This window comes from Diplotaxodon limnothrissa, linkage group LG2, assembly GCF_057381915.1.
Source record: "Diplotaxodon limnothrissa isolate DT_005_m linkage group LG2, D_limnothrissa_male_GT1.1, whole genome shotgun sequence".
In the NCBI taxonomy this organism is placed as follows: domain Eukaryota; kingdom Metazoa; phylum Chordata; class Actinopteri; order Cichliformes; family Cichlidae; genus Diplotaxodon; species Diplotaxodon limnothrissa.
This window is the reverse complement of record NC_140597.1, coordinates 16546921-16565017: the sequence shown is the minus strand read 5'-3', so window position 1 is coordinate 16565017 and position 18097 is coordinate 16546921. Positions and strand designations below refer to the sequence as shown.

At 39.8% G+C, this 18097-nt stretch overlaps 1 protein-coding gene across 1 annotated transcript; it reads right to left on the bottom strand.

Moving 5' to 3' along the window:
- Window positions 1–12667: 12667 nt before the first annotated feature.
- On the bottom strand, window positions 12668–15245 carry LOC146638326 (uncharacterized). Its single transcript, XM_085367697.1, has 5 exons — window positions 15044–15245; window positions 13733–14775; window positions 13546–13615; window positions 12963–13137; window positions 12668–12833 (listed from the first exon to the last, which is right to left on the bottom strand). Exons 1-5 carry the CDS (start codon window positions 15243–15245, stop codon window positions 12668–12670), a joined length of 1656 nt encoding a protein of 551 aa, XP_085223823.1.
- Window positions 15246–18097: the final 2852 nt, after the last annotated feature.

Sequence of the window (18097 nt, the reverse complement as noted above, 5' to 3'; positions counted from 1 at the left end):
GTCCTCCCTCTGTCGTGCACAGATATACATCAGTTTTGTCACCCTCTTTAAAATCAGTCCCATTCTGCATGCTACATGCATCATAATTAAAAGCTGCAACCTAAAAGTCTCAGAATTGATCAAACACTATTAAGTCAACATCCAAATGCTAAACAAATAAAATGAAATAGTTCTGTTTGAAGACATATAATTTATCATATTAACACCGGTACGAGTACGAGTACTTGAAATCTGAATTCAGATTTCAAGTACTCGTGTTAATATGATAAATTAAAAACACAGCAGATAGTTTTATTAATTTAAAATTAATAATTTCACTCATAAGCTTTTTAAATGAGTTGGGCTCTGGATCCAATGTTAAAGGTGGGTGTGTGAATCAAACTATTACTATTAACTTCGATTAAATTGATTTTCACTGGTTAGCATTAATCCTAACCCTCACCTATGGTCATGAGCTGTGGATAGTGACCGAAAGAATGAGATCGCGGGTACAAGCGACAGAAATGAGCTTCCTCCGAAGGGTGGCTGGTCTATACCTTAGAGATAGGGTGAGAAGTTCAGCCATCCGGCAGGGGCTCAGAGTAGGGTCGCTGCTCCTCCACATTGAAAGGAGCCAGTTGAGCTGGTTTGGGCATCTGACAGGGATGCCTCCTGGGCACCTCCTGGGTGAGGTGTTCTGGGCATGCCCCCAGGGTCATCCATCACACTCACCATCACAAGTCCATTTATTATAAGTAATGGTGTTATTGGGCGTTAAGAAAATGAATCGCACACTCTGATCAGTAGGAATAAAGTCTATGCAAATATTCAGCAGTCTCATTTTCATCTTGATGCTCAGTCAGCAATGCTTGGTGGTGGCCTAAATCACATTAATCAGATTCACAAGTGAAGATATTTGGTGTAGGTCCACAAGTCCAGTCGCTTTCTTTCTAAGCTCCCTGATTATCAGAGAAGTAACACTTCATGTGATTGGAAATATTCCCAAATCAAAATTTTATGGTAATTGTTCATCAAAGTCTAGGAACTATTAAAGTCTGTTTATGATTTATGTTTATGATTTAAAGCTGTTGGAAACAATTTTCAATATTCATTAAATGATTTCCCTCTCGTTCGGCAGTGGGTAGCCAGTGTTTCTTTACAGCATTGCCAGGAGCTTGGCTGCAAAAAGGTAAGCTTTTTCATTACCACAGTGCAAAATCTGTATTTCTATCTCATTTCAAAGAAATGTACAATCATCTGTGCCCGACTCTCTCTAACCACGTTTGAAATAATAAAAACAGCACCCTATCTTCAACATAAGCCAAAGCATCTGGGTGTAATTGAAAGAGTGAACTCTTGGGGCAGGAACTAAAAAACTCTACCTTCATCCTTCCCTTTTATTTTAACTCTTACCTCTCACTTGTAATAATTCAGCTGCACTATTTACTTGACACTACTTTTACCTTCCCACTTTGTCGCTCTGTGTGTCCTTTCTTTGTGATGTACAAGGACAGGATTGGTTCAAGTGAGGAACAGATTCCAAAGTGGTGCAGATGAATAAATACATCAAAGACATGCACATAACTATATAAAAAAATAAGCTGAAGAAGGATAAAATCTTGTCTCCTTCTTTGTGTGAGTCACTCTCCCCTTTCACCCTTACTCTCACAAGACGTTATGTAATGTATCTAATAACATTATATCGACTGCTTTCTCCTTTTGAACATAACTTAACCAAACTAACTAAAAAAGTTTTAATTGCCTCATCTGTATCCAGACAGTGTCAGTAGCCTAAAGTGTCATAGTTCTGATGTAACTAGAGCAGCCTGCTAAATATTGATTTTTTGAATTAAAAGTTAAGGGGCCCCAATTAAAATGTTATGTTGTCAGTCAAAGCGTATGACTTGTTGACAGCATGTTTGACAGATCTATGTTCTCTTAAAATAATCCATCTGTCTACTTAACATGCACCACACTGCCCTTCCACGTTCTCCCTTGTTCTGCCAGCTGCTCTGCTGTCTTGAGAGCAGAGACTGATGTCCATTTCTATCTGAATTCCTTTGGCCACCCTTTTGTTTCTCTACAGGCTTTCAGCTACCATGGCAAGTTCTCCATGGTAAACTGAGCATTTTTTTCCAAAATTGCCATTATGAAAACTTCCATTGAAGTGGTGAATAAAAAATTGGAATAGAAAACACAAAAACCCAGCAAATGAATACACACAGAGACAGCGGTAGAGAAAAGGAACCTTGAGAAAGAACGATAAAACAGATAAAATAACGCCGTCAGAACTTTACAAGCAGGCTTCCCAAAGTCTTTTGCACAATCACTTCGAACAGGGTTAAACACATTGTGTTTCAGCTTACATGCAAATGAAATGTTAAAAGATTTCTCACTTTTCTTCAGCAATAAAAGATCCCATATGGACAGGGCAGGTTGTGAATGACTCTTTTACTCCTGCATAAACTGCCATTAGGACACTTCCATGAGCCCATTCACATTCTATTCAATTCCCGTACAGAAGCCACAATAGAAAATGTGAAGACAAGTGAAGCATTTATACTAATCTACAACTCTGGTAATCAGCGAGTTTCATAAAGTGCATTAAATGTGTCATTATGACTAAATTCAATTAAATTAAATGTCTGGTGAAAATTCTATCAACTGGAAATTGTGTTTGTGCCATAATGGTTTTTTTCTTTGGAATTTCTCCAGAAATAATATTCAGAGTGTTGGAGAGGCTTAGTATATACTATTAATAAATGTGTCTTAATAAATGTGTCCTTCATCACTGTGACCTCACAGAAGTATTGTGGTCATAATTTTTCATTACACCATCACATTAACTTTGCTCCCTACACAGACTTATCCTGTCTTATTTGTCAGTTTTGTCTCAAACGTGACTTGAAAGTTGCTTTCCTATGGGCAGTGAGAGCAAGTTACGCAGGTCAAAAAGGTCTAGGATTTAATTGGCTGTACCTCTAGTGGCCAAAAGTAAACAGTCAAAGGAGCTTGCAAAGAAAAGCGTCTGGACTTCTTTAAGTTGCTTGAAGACGTTTCACCTCTCATCTAAGAAGATTCTTCAGTTCGAAGGTCAAATGGTGGGGAGTCCCAGATTTAAACCTAGTGGGAGTATCCCCCCACAGAGGGACAAAAGGACCCCCTGATGATCCTCTAAACGCCTGAGCCAAGGTGTGAAACTGGGTGAGGGTCCCAATCAGCCAGGGTTTCGGGTGAGCTCATTGTGAAACCTTATCATGCGAATTCCTGAGGTCAGATGGTCCAAAAGTAAACAAATCTCCAAAGATCCCCATGACAAATCTGAAACCAACATTGTCACATCATCTTTCAGTTGTATCCCCTTGAAGTATAGGAGGGCTGACTTTTTACATAATTCACCTATTTAAATTGCATTAACTTTGTAAGGAAGAAGCTCAGACCTTTCCAGCCAACTCCTTCAGTTCATCTGTTAGGGAAAATATTCTAAAACACTTCTTCAGTAAAGACTCAGAGAAGAGAAACACACAGAGTTCTTGCTAGCAAGGGCAGCTCCCTACTGAGAGACTCGCACTAAGAAACTGCCCCGGTCTTTATTTATACTTCAGTGTGTGTGTGTGTGTGTGTGTGTGTGTGTGTGTTACTGCTGATCAAAGGGTCAAACATCCTTGGTCAGGAAGAGGGTAGCCTCCCCCTCACCCTAGATGGTTCACCCTAGATAACACGGTGAGGAAGTCCTGCAGTTCATCTAAACAAAGAGCACTTAGACTAAAACAAACGTAACTACGTTAATCCTGCCATAAAACAATAAAACCATTGGGCGCCTGCAGCCTGTTAGTGATCACACACAATTAATTATATGCCTCTAAGTATACATGGTTGAATATTTCCTAATACAAATAACTACATGCAGTATTCTACCATATGCAAACTTATATCACTAAAAGATTATACTGACTACTAAATACAATTTTCCATTGACATCATCCAAGAGGACACTGAGGTGTTGCCAAATGAGACAAGACAACGAGTCTTTAATCTGCCCCAGAACATCCTCCCATCAGGACATGCCTTGAAACACATCGCTTTAGACGAAACACCTCAATTGACTCCCTTTCATTTTAGAGAAGTATTGGCTCTTCCAACTGACCAAGCTCCTCACCTTATCTCTAAACCTAAGCCCAGTCACTTTGAAGCTCATCTCATTCTTTGGGTCTCTAGCCATAGCTTATGGCCATAGATGAGGGGTAGGACCATAGATCAACTGTAAATCAAATGTTTTGCTTTCATAGTCAGCTCCATCTTCACTACAGCAGTTCCATACAGCATCAACATCACTGCTGATGCCACACCAATCCTTCTGTCAATTCCTGAGATACTTGAACCCCTTCAAGTAACACAAATGTACTGCACCCCTGAACTGGTGGATTTTCCACACAAAAACTGAACAGTGGCAATAATTTTTGCATTGAGCTGAGCAAAATGATTTGCTAGAGGTGGTGTAATATTAATTAGATGTGACTAGATGTATTATTCTTGGTTTAAAAAGATAATACACTGCACAAAAATGACTGTAAAGGACTGTTATGTGAAATATCAGAGGGTGAACTCTGACTTAAAATCATACCAATGCATGGAAATATATCAAAGTGTATGTGTGATCAAAGATACGCATCCGTCACTGTGTTTGTGTGTTGATACTGTTACTACCAGAGAATGATAATTATCAGCATCCGCAGGCTGAAGCCTGTTGGCACTCTCATCTCCGTTAGCAACAGTAGGAGCTATTACACCACACGGGCGAAGCATCACGGCTGCTGTTTGGATGTATGCAGTGTATTCACTGACACAAGGTACCGTAATTGGTTGAATTTACTGTGGACATTACTGTCTGTAATGTAAATCTGTACAACACCAGACATGCAGTCGGGAGGGGAATATCTTCCAGAATATTTGCTTAATTAGACTGTACACATTGTCGGGGTGGAACGGAGGTCAGAAGCTTGGTTCAAACCGGCACCGTCACATCTAGCTGAGTAGCTAAGCTGTCACAGCAGCCTCCCTCAGCTTCATATTTAATTTAAGTGTGCTTGTATGTACACATTAAAGACAGATTCAGCTGTTCCACTGAATGTTAAAATATTTATTACATTTGTATCTGCCATCTTCAGTTTCCCAAAGCAGACTACATACAGAATGTCATGCCAGACTAAAACTGCAAAGACAGACGGTTCATATAACAGCAGGTGTGAGTAACCGGGAGTCACTCATACCTGCTGCACATGACTTCAAGAGTTACAGTGGGGCACACGATTTCCCTAGGCTTGCTAATCAAAACACACCGGAAGTGCATAATGGGCCTGAAGCCAAGTCAATAATAGCTGTGTCCAGGCGCCGTGACTCAATCAACAGCGTAGCTAGATTTAAGAACTACTGGTCGTGTCCAAATTCATGGGCTGCATCCTCCTGAGGACCCGGCCTACGTAGACCGCGAAGGCCGGGTCCTCAGGAGGTCGGGTAGGCCGGAAGTAAACGGCCGTGAAATTGGACCGTCTAGCCTTCTGATTAGCGTCACCGCTGTCTCGGTGGAGTTTAATAAACTCAGCCGTCTGCTCCTTGCTATCTAAAATATAACAGGACACTCGCGTAAATTCTCGACTGCCTCATACTTCTGTTTAATCAGTTTTCTGTTTGATGTTTAGTCAGCTGTGTGAAAACCAAGGAGGAACCCACCCGGGAGATTAATAAAGTTTTATTTTATCTAATCGAATCTAATAACTTTAATCTCAGCCAAACCGATTTACTCACGAACAAACAAAACACTGAAAAAAGCCCAACAATAACATTTTTAGGTTGTCTAAGTGACTTATATATATTACGTTTAACCCGAGCAGCGAAAGTCCGCGGTGATCTGAAAATGATGTGCCGGGAGTTGTCCCCGTTCTCGGCCGCATCAGTAACCCTCGAGCTCCCGGCTAGCTATCGAGCTGGTGGGTAGCAGACGTCTCCGAAAACGTCGAAGCATTTTTGCAAATATGCGATATCTTGATCAACCGAGCAGATATTTGATGTTTACACAGCTACCTTCTCGCCTGAAAATATGTTAAAAGTTTATTTTGTGACCCAGAAAGATTAGTATGAGTGATTTTAAAACTTATTAGCGGCCGCCATTGTTGGAAACTGGAGTTTGGCTGGGCCGCGCTATGAATTCTGGGATATGGTAGGCCACGAAGGACACACCCGACCCATCCTTCAAATTCGGGGAAAATGAGGACGCATTTGTCGGCTGCATTCGGAGGAGTCTACGCATGTTTTGGACAGCCTTCGGCGCGTCGCTGTGACGTAATCTGTCTACAAATGCGGCCTCAGGAGGATGCAGCCCATGAATTTGGACACGACCACTAAGTTCTGATAATAAGGCCCCCAGAGAAGAAATCAAAAATAAAGTCTCCAGATTTTATTTTCCTGCTGTTTGAAATTGGCTTTAATGTCAAATGTTTCTTCATAGACTTATGCACGATTTTATTTATCGACATTTGTTTGTAGAACTAAATAATTAATCAAGCAGAAATAGGGTCTAAAAACTTATCGGAGCCTGTAATATAGTGATATAGTACACAGCTCGCTGTTTAGATCCTCCAGGCTGGTGCGATCTGTTTGGGTTTCGGAACTGGCACCAATTTTTGCATATTTTGATAATGCTAACTCTTTTTTTCTCTGAAATTATCCATTCCCGTGTCTTCTCATGAATTTGTGAGCTGTGTTTTGTGATTTTCTTTTCTTTGTAGATATGTGCCCCTCCCCCACAATTTGTTTTCCTCAAAAATTAGTGTGTGGCATTGCGTCCTAATTAGGTATTTTAATTCATATACATTTTTTTCTGACATTTTTACTTGTTGTCTTATTGTTGTATGACGTTTAGTATGCTGGAGCACAGTTAGCTTGCTGTAAAGGCACATCAGCTTTGGCATGTAGGTGCATGTCTCAGTGTTAGGGACAAACAGTTCAAACAACTTAAAAAGCAGCTTTAAAGGACAGTGTTGAAAATCTCTGTGGTAGATGTCTATAGATTGCAGTCAGAATTCTGTTTTCTCACCCCTCTCCATTTAATTGTACAGTCCTAGCTACAGTGGCCGCTGTAGGACAAAAAAATATAACTTTTTCTTATGAAAATTACATGTCAGTAGGTGAAGTGTGTTATTTGTCACAAAACCATTTCACAATGGCTGTTATTAAAACTAGCTGTAGCATTATGGTTGTGCTTTAGACAACTAAGACAGATCAAAACATTACATTACCTGCTGAGCCAAAAGCCGTCAGCATTGGTGTGGCTTTAAAAATCCTTCTCGTTCTGCAGTTCAATCCATCAAAAGGTTAATATTCTAATATTTGCTCTCATTTTATCCCAGTGCCGACTGCCTTGTCTCTTTCCTTCACATTTTTACTTTTTGGTGAAGTGGACATCTCAGAAGATAAAACATCCTTCATATCATGAGTCTGAAGGTGTAGAAATGAATCAAAGTCTGCCCCCACAGCACGTGAACACATAAGAGTTCTCCTCCTCCTGCAGTGTTTTATATAAGTGACTGGTTTCTAGTGACATATATAAAATGGAATCAGGCAGAACCGTGATTTCCATGTTGGCCAGAAACATGGCAGCTTTTTCAAACCAGCACCTAAAATTGTGTATTTTTAAAGGATTTTAAGGCAATTACAGCAGTTAAATGATAATCAGCGCATCTTTAAATGGTAAATGGCCTGTATTTATATAGTGCTTTTCTAGTCCCTAAGGACCCCAAAGCGCTTTACATATCCACCCATTCACACACACATTGGTGATGGCAAGCTACATTGTAGCCACAGCCACCCTGGGGCACACTGACAGAGTCGAGGCTGCCGGACACTGGCGCCACCAGGCCCTCTGACCACCACCAGTAGGCAACAGGTGAAGTGTCTTGCCCAAGGACACAACGACCGACACTGTCCAAGCCAGGGCTCGAACCGGCAACCTTCCGATTACAAGGCGAACTCCCAACTCTTGAGCCACAATCGCCCCAAATAGTGTTTTTTATGAGAACAATATTCTTTTTCTTCTATTAAAGAACTTCAAAAAGCAACTGACTGTAACCTTTAAGCTAACAAGCGAAGGAAATTGTTTTCTGTTTGTAGTGTTGATAAAGAGCAAAGGCTGCACTTTAATGCCTGTATTTATATTTTTTTGTGGGTTTTTCAACACAGTGTGAGGCTGTCTAAGACTAGTGTGTGTGTATAAGTGGATAAGAAAACCACAGGAAGGTGCTGTCATCGGTACGGAGCTGGACTAAGAGTAAAGACTGAATGCAGCATGAGCCGCAGTTTATCAGAAAATAAATCATCCCAACAAGCAGTGGTAACGATGTCTCCTAAACACTGAAGGATGAAGAAGGACAAGATTTGCATAATATGTGTGCACTCAGGGTATTGATTTTTTTTAAAAAATAAAGAGTGCATGTAAACAGAAGTGCTTTAATCCTATTAGTAACATACAACAGGCATATAAACACTATATGTGCAACAGGTAGGAAAGCATAATAAAATTTGATAAGAAAAGTACTCAGCTCTTTTTAGATTATTTCAGTTTTTCAGATATCACCCCTTATGCTGAAAAATACAAAATGTACAAAAACAGAAGTTCATACATTTTATAACCAGACAATCTTTAGTAGTATTCTGTATATCCATGGATCAGTCCTAATGTTTAGCAAATTCTCATGAACAGAGTGTAAAACATGAACACACAGCCACCCATATCCCTGCAATATGTTAAACGATGTTCTTTGTCCTACTTTTTATACATGCCTGTTGATATTCATAACATGAAATGAATTTGCAATTAACCCTTTATTGACTGGCCCTTCAAATTTACCGGTAAAATGGGCCCGCCGGTGGGCCCATGGTCAATAAAGTGTTAATATCATAACTTCTCACTACTGTTGAGCACATAAAGCAGCAACTGCCTGTGTAAACAAGAAAAGTATTGCTTTTTTATGTATCGTTGGCTCTTGTGAAGACCAACAATGTTGCTACAATCAAAAAAATGAAATTGTGTGGTTGTTACATTTACAAGAGTCTAACTGGATGAAGAGGATGGGTGCTTGACAACTATGTGAAAGTTGTTATAAATCTGTTGAACTTTTCTGCTAACCAGACTTTAATGAACACTGCAAAAAATAACTCTTTAAAAAAACTTGAAATAATCATGGAAGGTATTTTCCACTATATTAAATGGCTTTCTATTAGTATTAAGTACTTCTGTTGGACTAATGTAATTGGGTTGGATCAACTCTATTAATTTAAGTCAGACTCATCTGCAGCAAATAAGGCGATTCATTATTAATTAATTAAGTTGGTCCAACTCAAGTACATTAAGTTGAAATAACAGAATTCTGTAATGCTAAAATAAAGCAATTTAAACATGTGGAAATCCTTTCTGTGATTTTTTTTTAAAATTTTATTCAAATAGTTATTTTTTGGAGTGTACTGTTCCTTGGAGTGTTCATCTTTCAAAGATCATGAGACGAATGGAAAAACAACATATTTGTTCATGTATCCAGTATAAGACAAGACAAAAGTACTAGTACATTCTAATTTGGGTGTGAAATACTGCACCACGGAACATTTAGTGATTTTTCTAGCCTTCATTGTGTTCAATACAAAACAACTGCACAACACCAACTGTCTGCCATCTATAGGGCTTTGGAGTTGACGTCACGCCGCAATGCATTGTGGGAGCGCAGCACCATTTTCGGGGTCTACTAATTAAGACAAACATACTGTGTTGGAACGACGATTACAAGATGCTTAAAAGCAGCTCAAAAGAGAATGGACTGTATAGATGTCACGGGGTGGAAAGGGACAAGTCATCTAAGTTTTTCTACTATGCATGTTTTGCTGCGTTTTACCTTTTTAATATTTTAATATTGTACACTGGTTTATTTTAATGAGTTTTACTGCATGTTTTAATGGTATTTATTTGGTGACTTGTCCTGGAAAGACTCCGCCCCTACCTGATAATAAACTGATCACACCTGCGAGAGATCCCAGAGAGGCCAATAAGAGGGCCTGACAGACCACAGGAAGAGTCGACCGAGAGGCTTGAGAGACGGCCAGGAGTAAGTGGTGCCAGGCGGCGACGCCTGCGAGCCGAAGGGGCTGGTGGAGCTGGGCGTTTGACAGGAGGTGACCAGCGACTGGGGACGCGCCACCACCAGCGACTAGGGACGTGGAGTGAACAGGCGGACGGCAGTAGCAACGAGAGCCCAGCTTGTGCACTGCGGGAGAGCAGAGGCGGCGAGACAGCTGGTGCCGATTTGCAGTTTTAAAGAAGCGGCGGGCGGAGTTGAGAGCTCTGCCCACCCGGGGTAAGTCTTCAACTTATCCCCTTTTATTGAATGAAAACTGCCGAAAAGAATAGTGACTGCCGCTCCCTCCCTTTCTTTAGCGTACCAGGACGCGGAATGCGGGGAGGAAGGCGAGGATTCCGCTGGGTTCCCCTTTTACATCACTTCGCTGGACTTTTTTAGTTCTTTGTGACTTTTATATCGTGGCGGATCCCACTGGACTTTTAATGTTGTGTTTTATTGATTTTTATTGTGTTATCCCTTGGCCAAGGTTATTTTAATTCATTTTACATTTTTAACTATTTAAATATAATAAATTATATTTTTAATCTTACAGTTTAAATTGTGTGCTTTCCCTTGGCGGCTCCACTGCTCAATCCGTTTGGAGGAAGGTTTCCTTCCTTCGCACAAAACCACTGTGGAAGTAGAATCAGCCTTCCGCCCTCCGTTACATAGAGACCGATTTCGTTCAGAGGCGAAGTAGCGGTACTTGCAGAAAATAGCGTGCATTGGAAATGTGGACCCGTATGAAATAAGGCCGTGGAGTAGAAACCCTGAAGACCAACCGCTATTGACGTAGCCTGACATATTTTCGTACCTTGTCTGTGGAGTCAGCGCATACAAGTTGTCATTCAAACAAAGGTAAGTCAGCTCGAGTACTGCGTGTGAAATGCGTTTGATTTCCCTGCAAACATTCAGATTAGTGCAGCATAAATTCATTCATGAGGGGAAATTACAGTGAGAACATGTGGAGGCTGTTAGGTGTATAACATAGTGAGTTCAGTGCATTGATGAGACAGTCCTAAAGGATTTAGTTATTCTTTGTGGTTAAAGAAATTGCAATGATTTATTAATGTTTATTTTAAATAATCCTAATTATACATCTTGCTTCCATGTTTGTATCCTGTGTCACTAAAAATACATTTTATTTTAGTTTTATATATTGATTAATGACCTGCAGAATCTCCTGATCATACTAAGTGATTCATAATTGTCACTTTATACTTTCTCAATCTCTAAAGTGATTACATCCTTGCATTACATCCTTTAGGTTCATTTTCTGCAGGCAGGTTTCTGACAGAACAGGCAGATTTAGAATATAGCATGCAGCGTTCTATAGATGGACACATAAAGAAATGAAAAAAGACATGTATGTGCTAACTTTCTAAACACTTTGTTACATTTATGATAAAGTAGATAAAACACATTTACGTCGGCCTTGGCTCATAGTTCTTGTCTTTAAATGAACTTTGTCTGTGTGTGTTTCAGGTACTGCACTCTCAAAGACTGAATGAACCAGCATTGCAGCCATGGGTCACTGTGAGCATCACAGGGAAGGTTGAAGCAGCCCACTGCACCTGCATGGCCGGAGTCCCAGAGACCTGTGTCGCTTCTCTTCTGTTTAAAGTAGACGCAACAGTGTTGATCTGTGGCACAAGGACTGCACTGTTAGACATTTTATTGTATTTTTACATTAACTTACTGGCAACACTATTGCCAGTAAGTTACTGTAATTACTGATCTACAGTATCTTTACTGTTGCGATGTTTTACAGTTCAACCACTTTACTGTAAACATATATTACAGTATAACAGCTTTACTGTAAACGTGGTTTACAGTTAGAAAGACTTACCGTGATTAAGTTTTATAGTATCACTGTACTGCAAATGTGGTTTATGGTATAACACTGTAATTGTGTACAGTATAATTTGTTTAGACTGTAATTGTGTTTTACAGCATATAAAATAATATTAACATTCATATTCAATATAAGAACATTTACAAAAAACAATATAATTCAATAAAGTAGTCTCAGAATAGTGAATTAAACCAACATTTATTGTTGATATTTTTTTTAACAAGAAAAACATTTTTCAACTGAATAAAAACAATGCCAATAACCAAAATAAATAGAAGCGTACATGAAAACTACACAGTCCTTCACCTTTCTGTCTGATTTTTTTTAAGGAAAACAGTTTTTCATTCCACTAAAAACAGGACAAACCCACCAGCATGAACATTAAATAAACTATTACAATTATAAAACAAAACTCATTTACAAAATGTAATAATTATCAGTGGGTCCCAGGAAATAGAATGTGACATGGGATTTAGATTTCCGTTACCAGGATGGTCGGGTTCAGCGTAGTCTTCATCACCACCTGTCAAAGACACATCATCAATATTCATGTTTGCTCAGGTTATTCACTTGTTCACATCTGTCTGAGATCATTCATACTGTTGTATGGATGTGTGTACAGTATGTATATAATTATCAGCTATGTAAAAGATATTATCATCTCTGTTCTTACCTAGTTGGAAGTCCTCCATTCAAACTCAGAGAGCCGCTGGAGGAAGGTGGTGATCCGAGGGCTGATGCTTGTAACCTTCCTCTTTACGACACGACCTGTCTTGCGGCTTGTACCAAGTTTTGCAGGGCATTTTGTTCCCATGTCTGGATTGATCCTCACAAAGAACCTTTTAACGGAAAAAAGGCTGCTTTAATTTCAAAATTAAAACATACGTTACAGCAATCACCTATATGTTTCTGCAACTGTAGTCAAGCTATCACATATATTTCATTCTTAAATGGTGTAAAGTATTTACCTCTGTATCATCTCCAGTGTGATGGACGCTGACTCCTGATACTCAAGGTTGAAAACGTAGTATGACGCAAAGAAGACAGCAAGGGTGCTGGCAAAGTCATGCATCTGCTCAGGCTCATAAAATACCTTGCCCTCCAAACTGATCATCCAGCGGCTTGCAGACATGAAATTATTCCCTAAAAACAGACAAGAGTCCAATAAGACAATGTGCTCACCCTTACAAATAAGGTTTCCAAAAGAATGCTGGATAGCAGGCCTCACACTGTACAAAAATAGAATCCACACGGTTTGCTGCTATTTCTCTTATTATTTATTATCTAATGAAAATTATGATCAATTACAGGAAAAAACTGCCTTATGTCTTTGCATTTTGGCCTGTGCTGAAATGTTAGGTTGTTTTTTCCTGTTGGTCATTGTGTATAATAAATAATAAGAGAAACAGCAGCAAACTGTGTGTATTCTATTTTTATACAATATAAAACAGACAAACCCCTGTTAAGTAAGTTGTTGTGGGTACAAATACCACAATAATTACATAGATTTTTTACAAAAATATTACAAGAGGATTGAAACTATTTACTTACCAAGCGCTATTACCCTTGGTGTGATGGGTAAGGTCATCTCTCTCTCAACAGACATCTTGGTGGAAAAAGCCTTTAAAACACAAAACGAACTGATTTGAATGATGATACCCAAAATCATTGAAATATTTTTCCTTTGTTTATGTTGACAGTATTGATAGTGCATGTGTAAAATTTTAAATATAATTACGTCAGCCAAGATGAAGATTGAGTCCTCTTTTTCTTGGAAGTACTTCATCAGAAGGAGGATGGCTGCTGTGGCGATCTGGTTGTGGTTCAGCTTTGCACTGTCGCACTCACGTAGCAGATGTTCAATCTCCTTGTTCCACTGAAGTCTCTGGCTTTGAAAGAAGTTCAAAATTCTCCTTCCTTTCGTAAGAAGGGCTTCACTGAGACGTGTCTCTACCTCAATATCTGTGAGTGTGTGGAAGTGAGTGCAGAGGCCTCTTTTAGTAAAAAGAAATGGCCAATGCTCTTGAACCTCACATAAGGTGGGGGCAGGCCAAGAATTAAGCATGTGCCTCTGGTAAATATAAGTCAAAGACATATAAGTATTTACATCTGTTGTTTCAATTGCTTGAGGACCTGCTGATCTGAAGACAGTTGACATAGTCTGTCTTTTTGTCTCCAAAGTTTCAGTCGTTTCTCCTTCTGGTAGGGTTGTGGGTTGCCAGTTGATGCAACCATAGCTATCAAGTTCAGATCTCCCCCTTTTGATGGCAACATCACCCTCATTGTTTTCCCTGGTAGACCTTTTCCTTGGCTGCCGGATTCTGCTGCTGACATTGTCTCTATTTACATGTTCAACTCTTGTTTTAAGCTGTTTGAGTAGGGAATAATAACCACAGCCTAATTGCTCACCTTCTGCAGTCTTATCTGCAAAGGTAGCGGGATACTTAGATACAATAGCTCTAGCTACCTCCCCACAAGCAGCTCTGTTAGGGTTGGGGCAGTGTACTCGCATTCCTTCTACAACAGTCCTAATCATTATTCTCCTGTCTTCTGGGTGAGCCATTCCACCAGTTGCCAAGGTCTGTGAAAGTCTTGTTGGCATCTTCTCCCAGGGAACTGAAAAATTGCTGATCCAGGAGGTGTTGCTTACATTTGGTTGTGTGGAAGGGAGTTGACCTGATGCTTGTGCAGAACAGAGTGAACTACCCTGTAGTGGCATTTGCACAGTTGTTGAGCAGGTGGTTTCAGGTTCCTTTGGGTTGTTTGAAGAGCCAGACTCCACTTGGTCGTCGATATTCACACACACACATAAACACAGCAGAACAATTCCACATTAACTATGTACAGATGGGTTTTTTGGAGTATTTATTGAGTAATACTCTTATATAAGACACAAAAGCAAGAGTGTTGGAGAAATAATACCAATGGCAATGAAAGCTAGTTTTAGTTTTGAAAGCTATAACAATTTCAAAATAACTCTCAAAATAACTAATTTACAACTATTTTCAAGATAGGACTGCAACCATTTATGACATTAATGCATTCTCACCTTTTCTGAATACTTGAACAAGTCTTCGACTTTGAATTGGTGTCAAGAAAGGCTTGATATCATCAGGCTCAACAAACAGGAGATCTTCTCTGTTTCTAACACCAATAATGTCTGTCAGGTGCTCAATAACTGCCCTCTTTGTCTCTTCATGCAGGTCAGGTAATGCCAGGTTAATTTCATGATGTAGGCTGCCGCTGTCCATATCTGCAATGAATTAAGAGGATGATATTGAATGATGCAAAGATACAACGGTTAAACCTGAAGCGATATACACTGGCAGAGGGTAGTAATCAAACAAACTGTCTGCTTGAACACATATGAATCTTTTTTCAGAATTGTGTAGACAGTGAAGTCCAAGGTTGATCAGTATCACAGATTGAAGGATGTCCAAAACAAAGTGTACTTGTTTGTGACTGATGAGGATCACTGAGATTTTTCCAAAGATGTGGCCACATTCATCATGACCCATAGCAACAACAAGCCCTTTGCAATATTTTGTTCCTTTGTAAACTACTGCTGATACCTCTGACGTTGTTTCTTTCATCAAGCCAGCTGTCCTGACAGACTCCTGAATTAGACCATTGTACAACTGCTCATCATATTCACTAGTTTCACCAACTGCTTGAACTGCTGGAGCAAACAATGGTCCACTGCTGAGGTACGCCTGAAGCAGCTGGTGCCTTTCTGCCAGTGTTTTACAAAGGTGAACAAAGTTGTGCAGTTTCCGGGCGCATTCCTTGAAATACGAATGCTTACTCTCGAACCGGAGAGTCCACAAGCGAATAAGAGGCCCAAAGTGCAAAAAGAGGTCACTATAGTGCAGTAAATAGTGATGCTTGGGCTTGAGTGGGTGATTAGGGAAAATTGTGTGTCTTGAATGAACATACTCCTCTGTTATTATCTTAAGGTATGCAATCTGGTCATGATGGATCTTGGGAGCACATATGAGCTCAACCATTTCCTTGAGCTGTAGATAAAGTTGCCAGACCTGACTGTCCTCAGGATTTTTTATCCTGTCACCAACCAACAATGGCAACAGTCGCAACAGACACCAGTTCTGTGCTGCAGAACCAGAAAGTTTTTTGCCACACTCCTTAACCTCACATGGTTTACTGAGACTATCATTCCCTGAGTATTTAAACTGTGTGATCGACCTGTTTAGTTGTGCATAAGTGAAATGCTTTTCCTGTTTCACTAAATGACTGATGTACAATGCCAAGTCATTAGAGACTACACCTTCAAATAAATCATGACCCAAACATGGGGGAAGCCCAGTACAGACATGAAAATATTTCAGAGAATTAAAGGATGAGTCAAACTTTACCCCCTGTACCATGTCTTGGTCAGTGGTGGATAGCTGTTGTACACTCTCCTTGTGACCAGTGATGGTTCTTTTTGGACCAAGCTTTAGTGGTGTCTTTTCAAAGTCTGTCCTTTCAATCAAGCAGTATCTACAAAAATGCGTACTACAACTGAAGTTTTCAGTGAAACCACCTAAGCAGTGTGAACCAAGATTATCTCCACAAATGGAAATCAAGGCCGCTTTGAGGGTATTTCCATCATCTGTCTCAATCCCTGTATCTTCTAGATCTTTAAGGTCTGTGATAATACTTGAGAAAACTTTCTCCTGACCAAATGTCTTGAAGTCCCTTTCTCTGCACAGCATCACCAACTGCATGGGATCAACTGAAGAGCGATTGTGTGGCTGGACCTCACCTAGACTCATGTAAACCCCCAAAACTTTATGTTTTTTCTTCCCTGACCCAAGAGGATTCACAACCTCAAATCCATCCTGGTAAAGGATGATGGACAATGAAGAAGGATTGTCTTTTAACAGAGCATTTCTTTTACATTTCTTCCATCTGCCACATCCTCTACAACCATGTTGGAAGAGGTATGATTTTTGGATTGGTGATATTGCTCTTTAACACTTGACTGTCTAAGGAGTGATTTTAATGTCTCTTTGATGGAAATGTACTGGCAAAAGCATTCCTTTCCAGCAGCATCACTTCCCAGATAAATCTGGGTGGGTTCAACATAGTCAAAATACTGCCTGTAAAATGTTCTCCTTGTTTTGTCAGATCTGAGTATTCCTTTGTTGTATATTGTGAAGACATCCTCTTTAGAGAGATTTTGAATAATCATTTCTATCTCAGTTTGTGGTATGTCTAGCTCAGAAAGCTTGCCCTTCAACTTGTCAAAAACATCTGCCATAGAAGTGCTATGGACATGCAGAAATCCATCAAGAATACATTGTATTGTGCTCGCTGGCAACAGCATCTTGGCTTGCATTTTCAGGTAGAAAAGAGCCAAATTATGTAAAAATGTCTCTTGTTGATTATCACACTCCTCTAGATGATCACATGGAGTTGGAGTCAGATTCTCCTCAGAAGGCTGAGTACAGTCTATATTTTCGGGGAGAGTTGACACCTGAGTTGTTATCACCGGCTTATGTTTCCTGGATAAATGTGTGGCAAAAGATGAGCGCACTCTGAAATGTTTGTGGCAGTCATCATAAGGGCAGACAACTTTCTTGCCATCTTTAATATGAAATCTCAAGTGAGTGCATAATGCTGAAAAATTCTCTGCCACATAGAAACATGCCTCAACTCCACAAGCAAGATTTCCTTTAAAATGGGTGTGTTTAGTCTGAGCCCCGCGATAGCGGTGGTTCCTGTGCATATGGGATCTGAATGCAGAAAATGTTCGATAGGAAGAAGGACATTGCTCTATTCCACATGTGAATCGATAATTAGCTGTGTGCTGATGTTTCTTCGTATGATAACAAAATTGTCTTAATTCTGAACAAAAAACACCACAAAATTTACACCTGTACATGGCTGCATGTGTCTGAATTTGAATTTCCAAAAAAATGTTGTCTACCTTTATTCTCACTAAATATGTCTTTTTACCTGCTGTTTTGTCTTGTCTGTCAAAGAACTGAGGCTACATCACACTGTCAGCGCGGCCAGCAAGGGCAGGAGGACAGCAATGCACCACACTGGGCGGGAAAAGACAGAGAGACAACTGTTAATTTAATATTGCATTTATTTA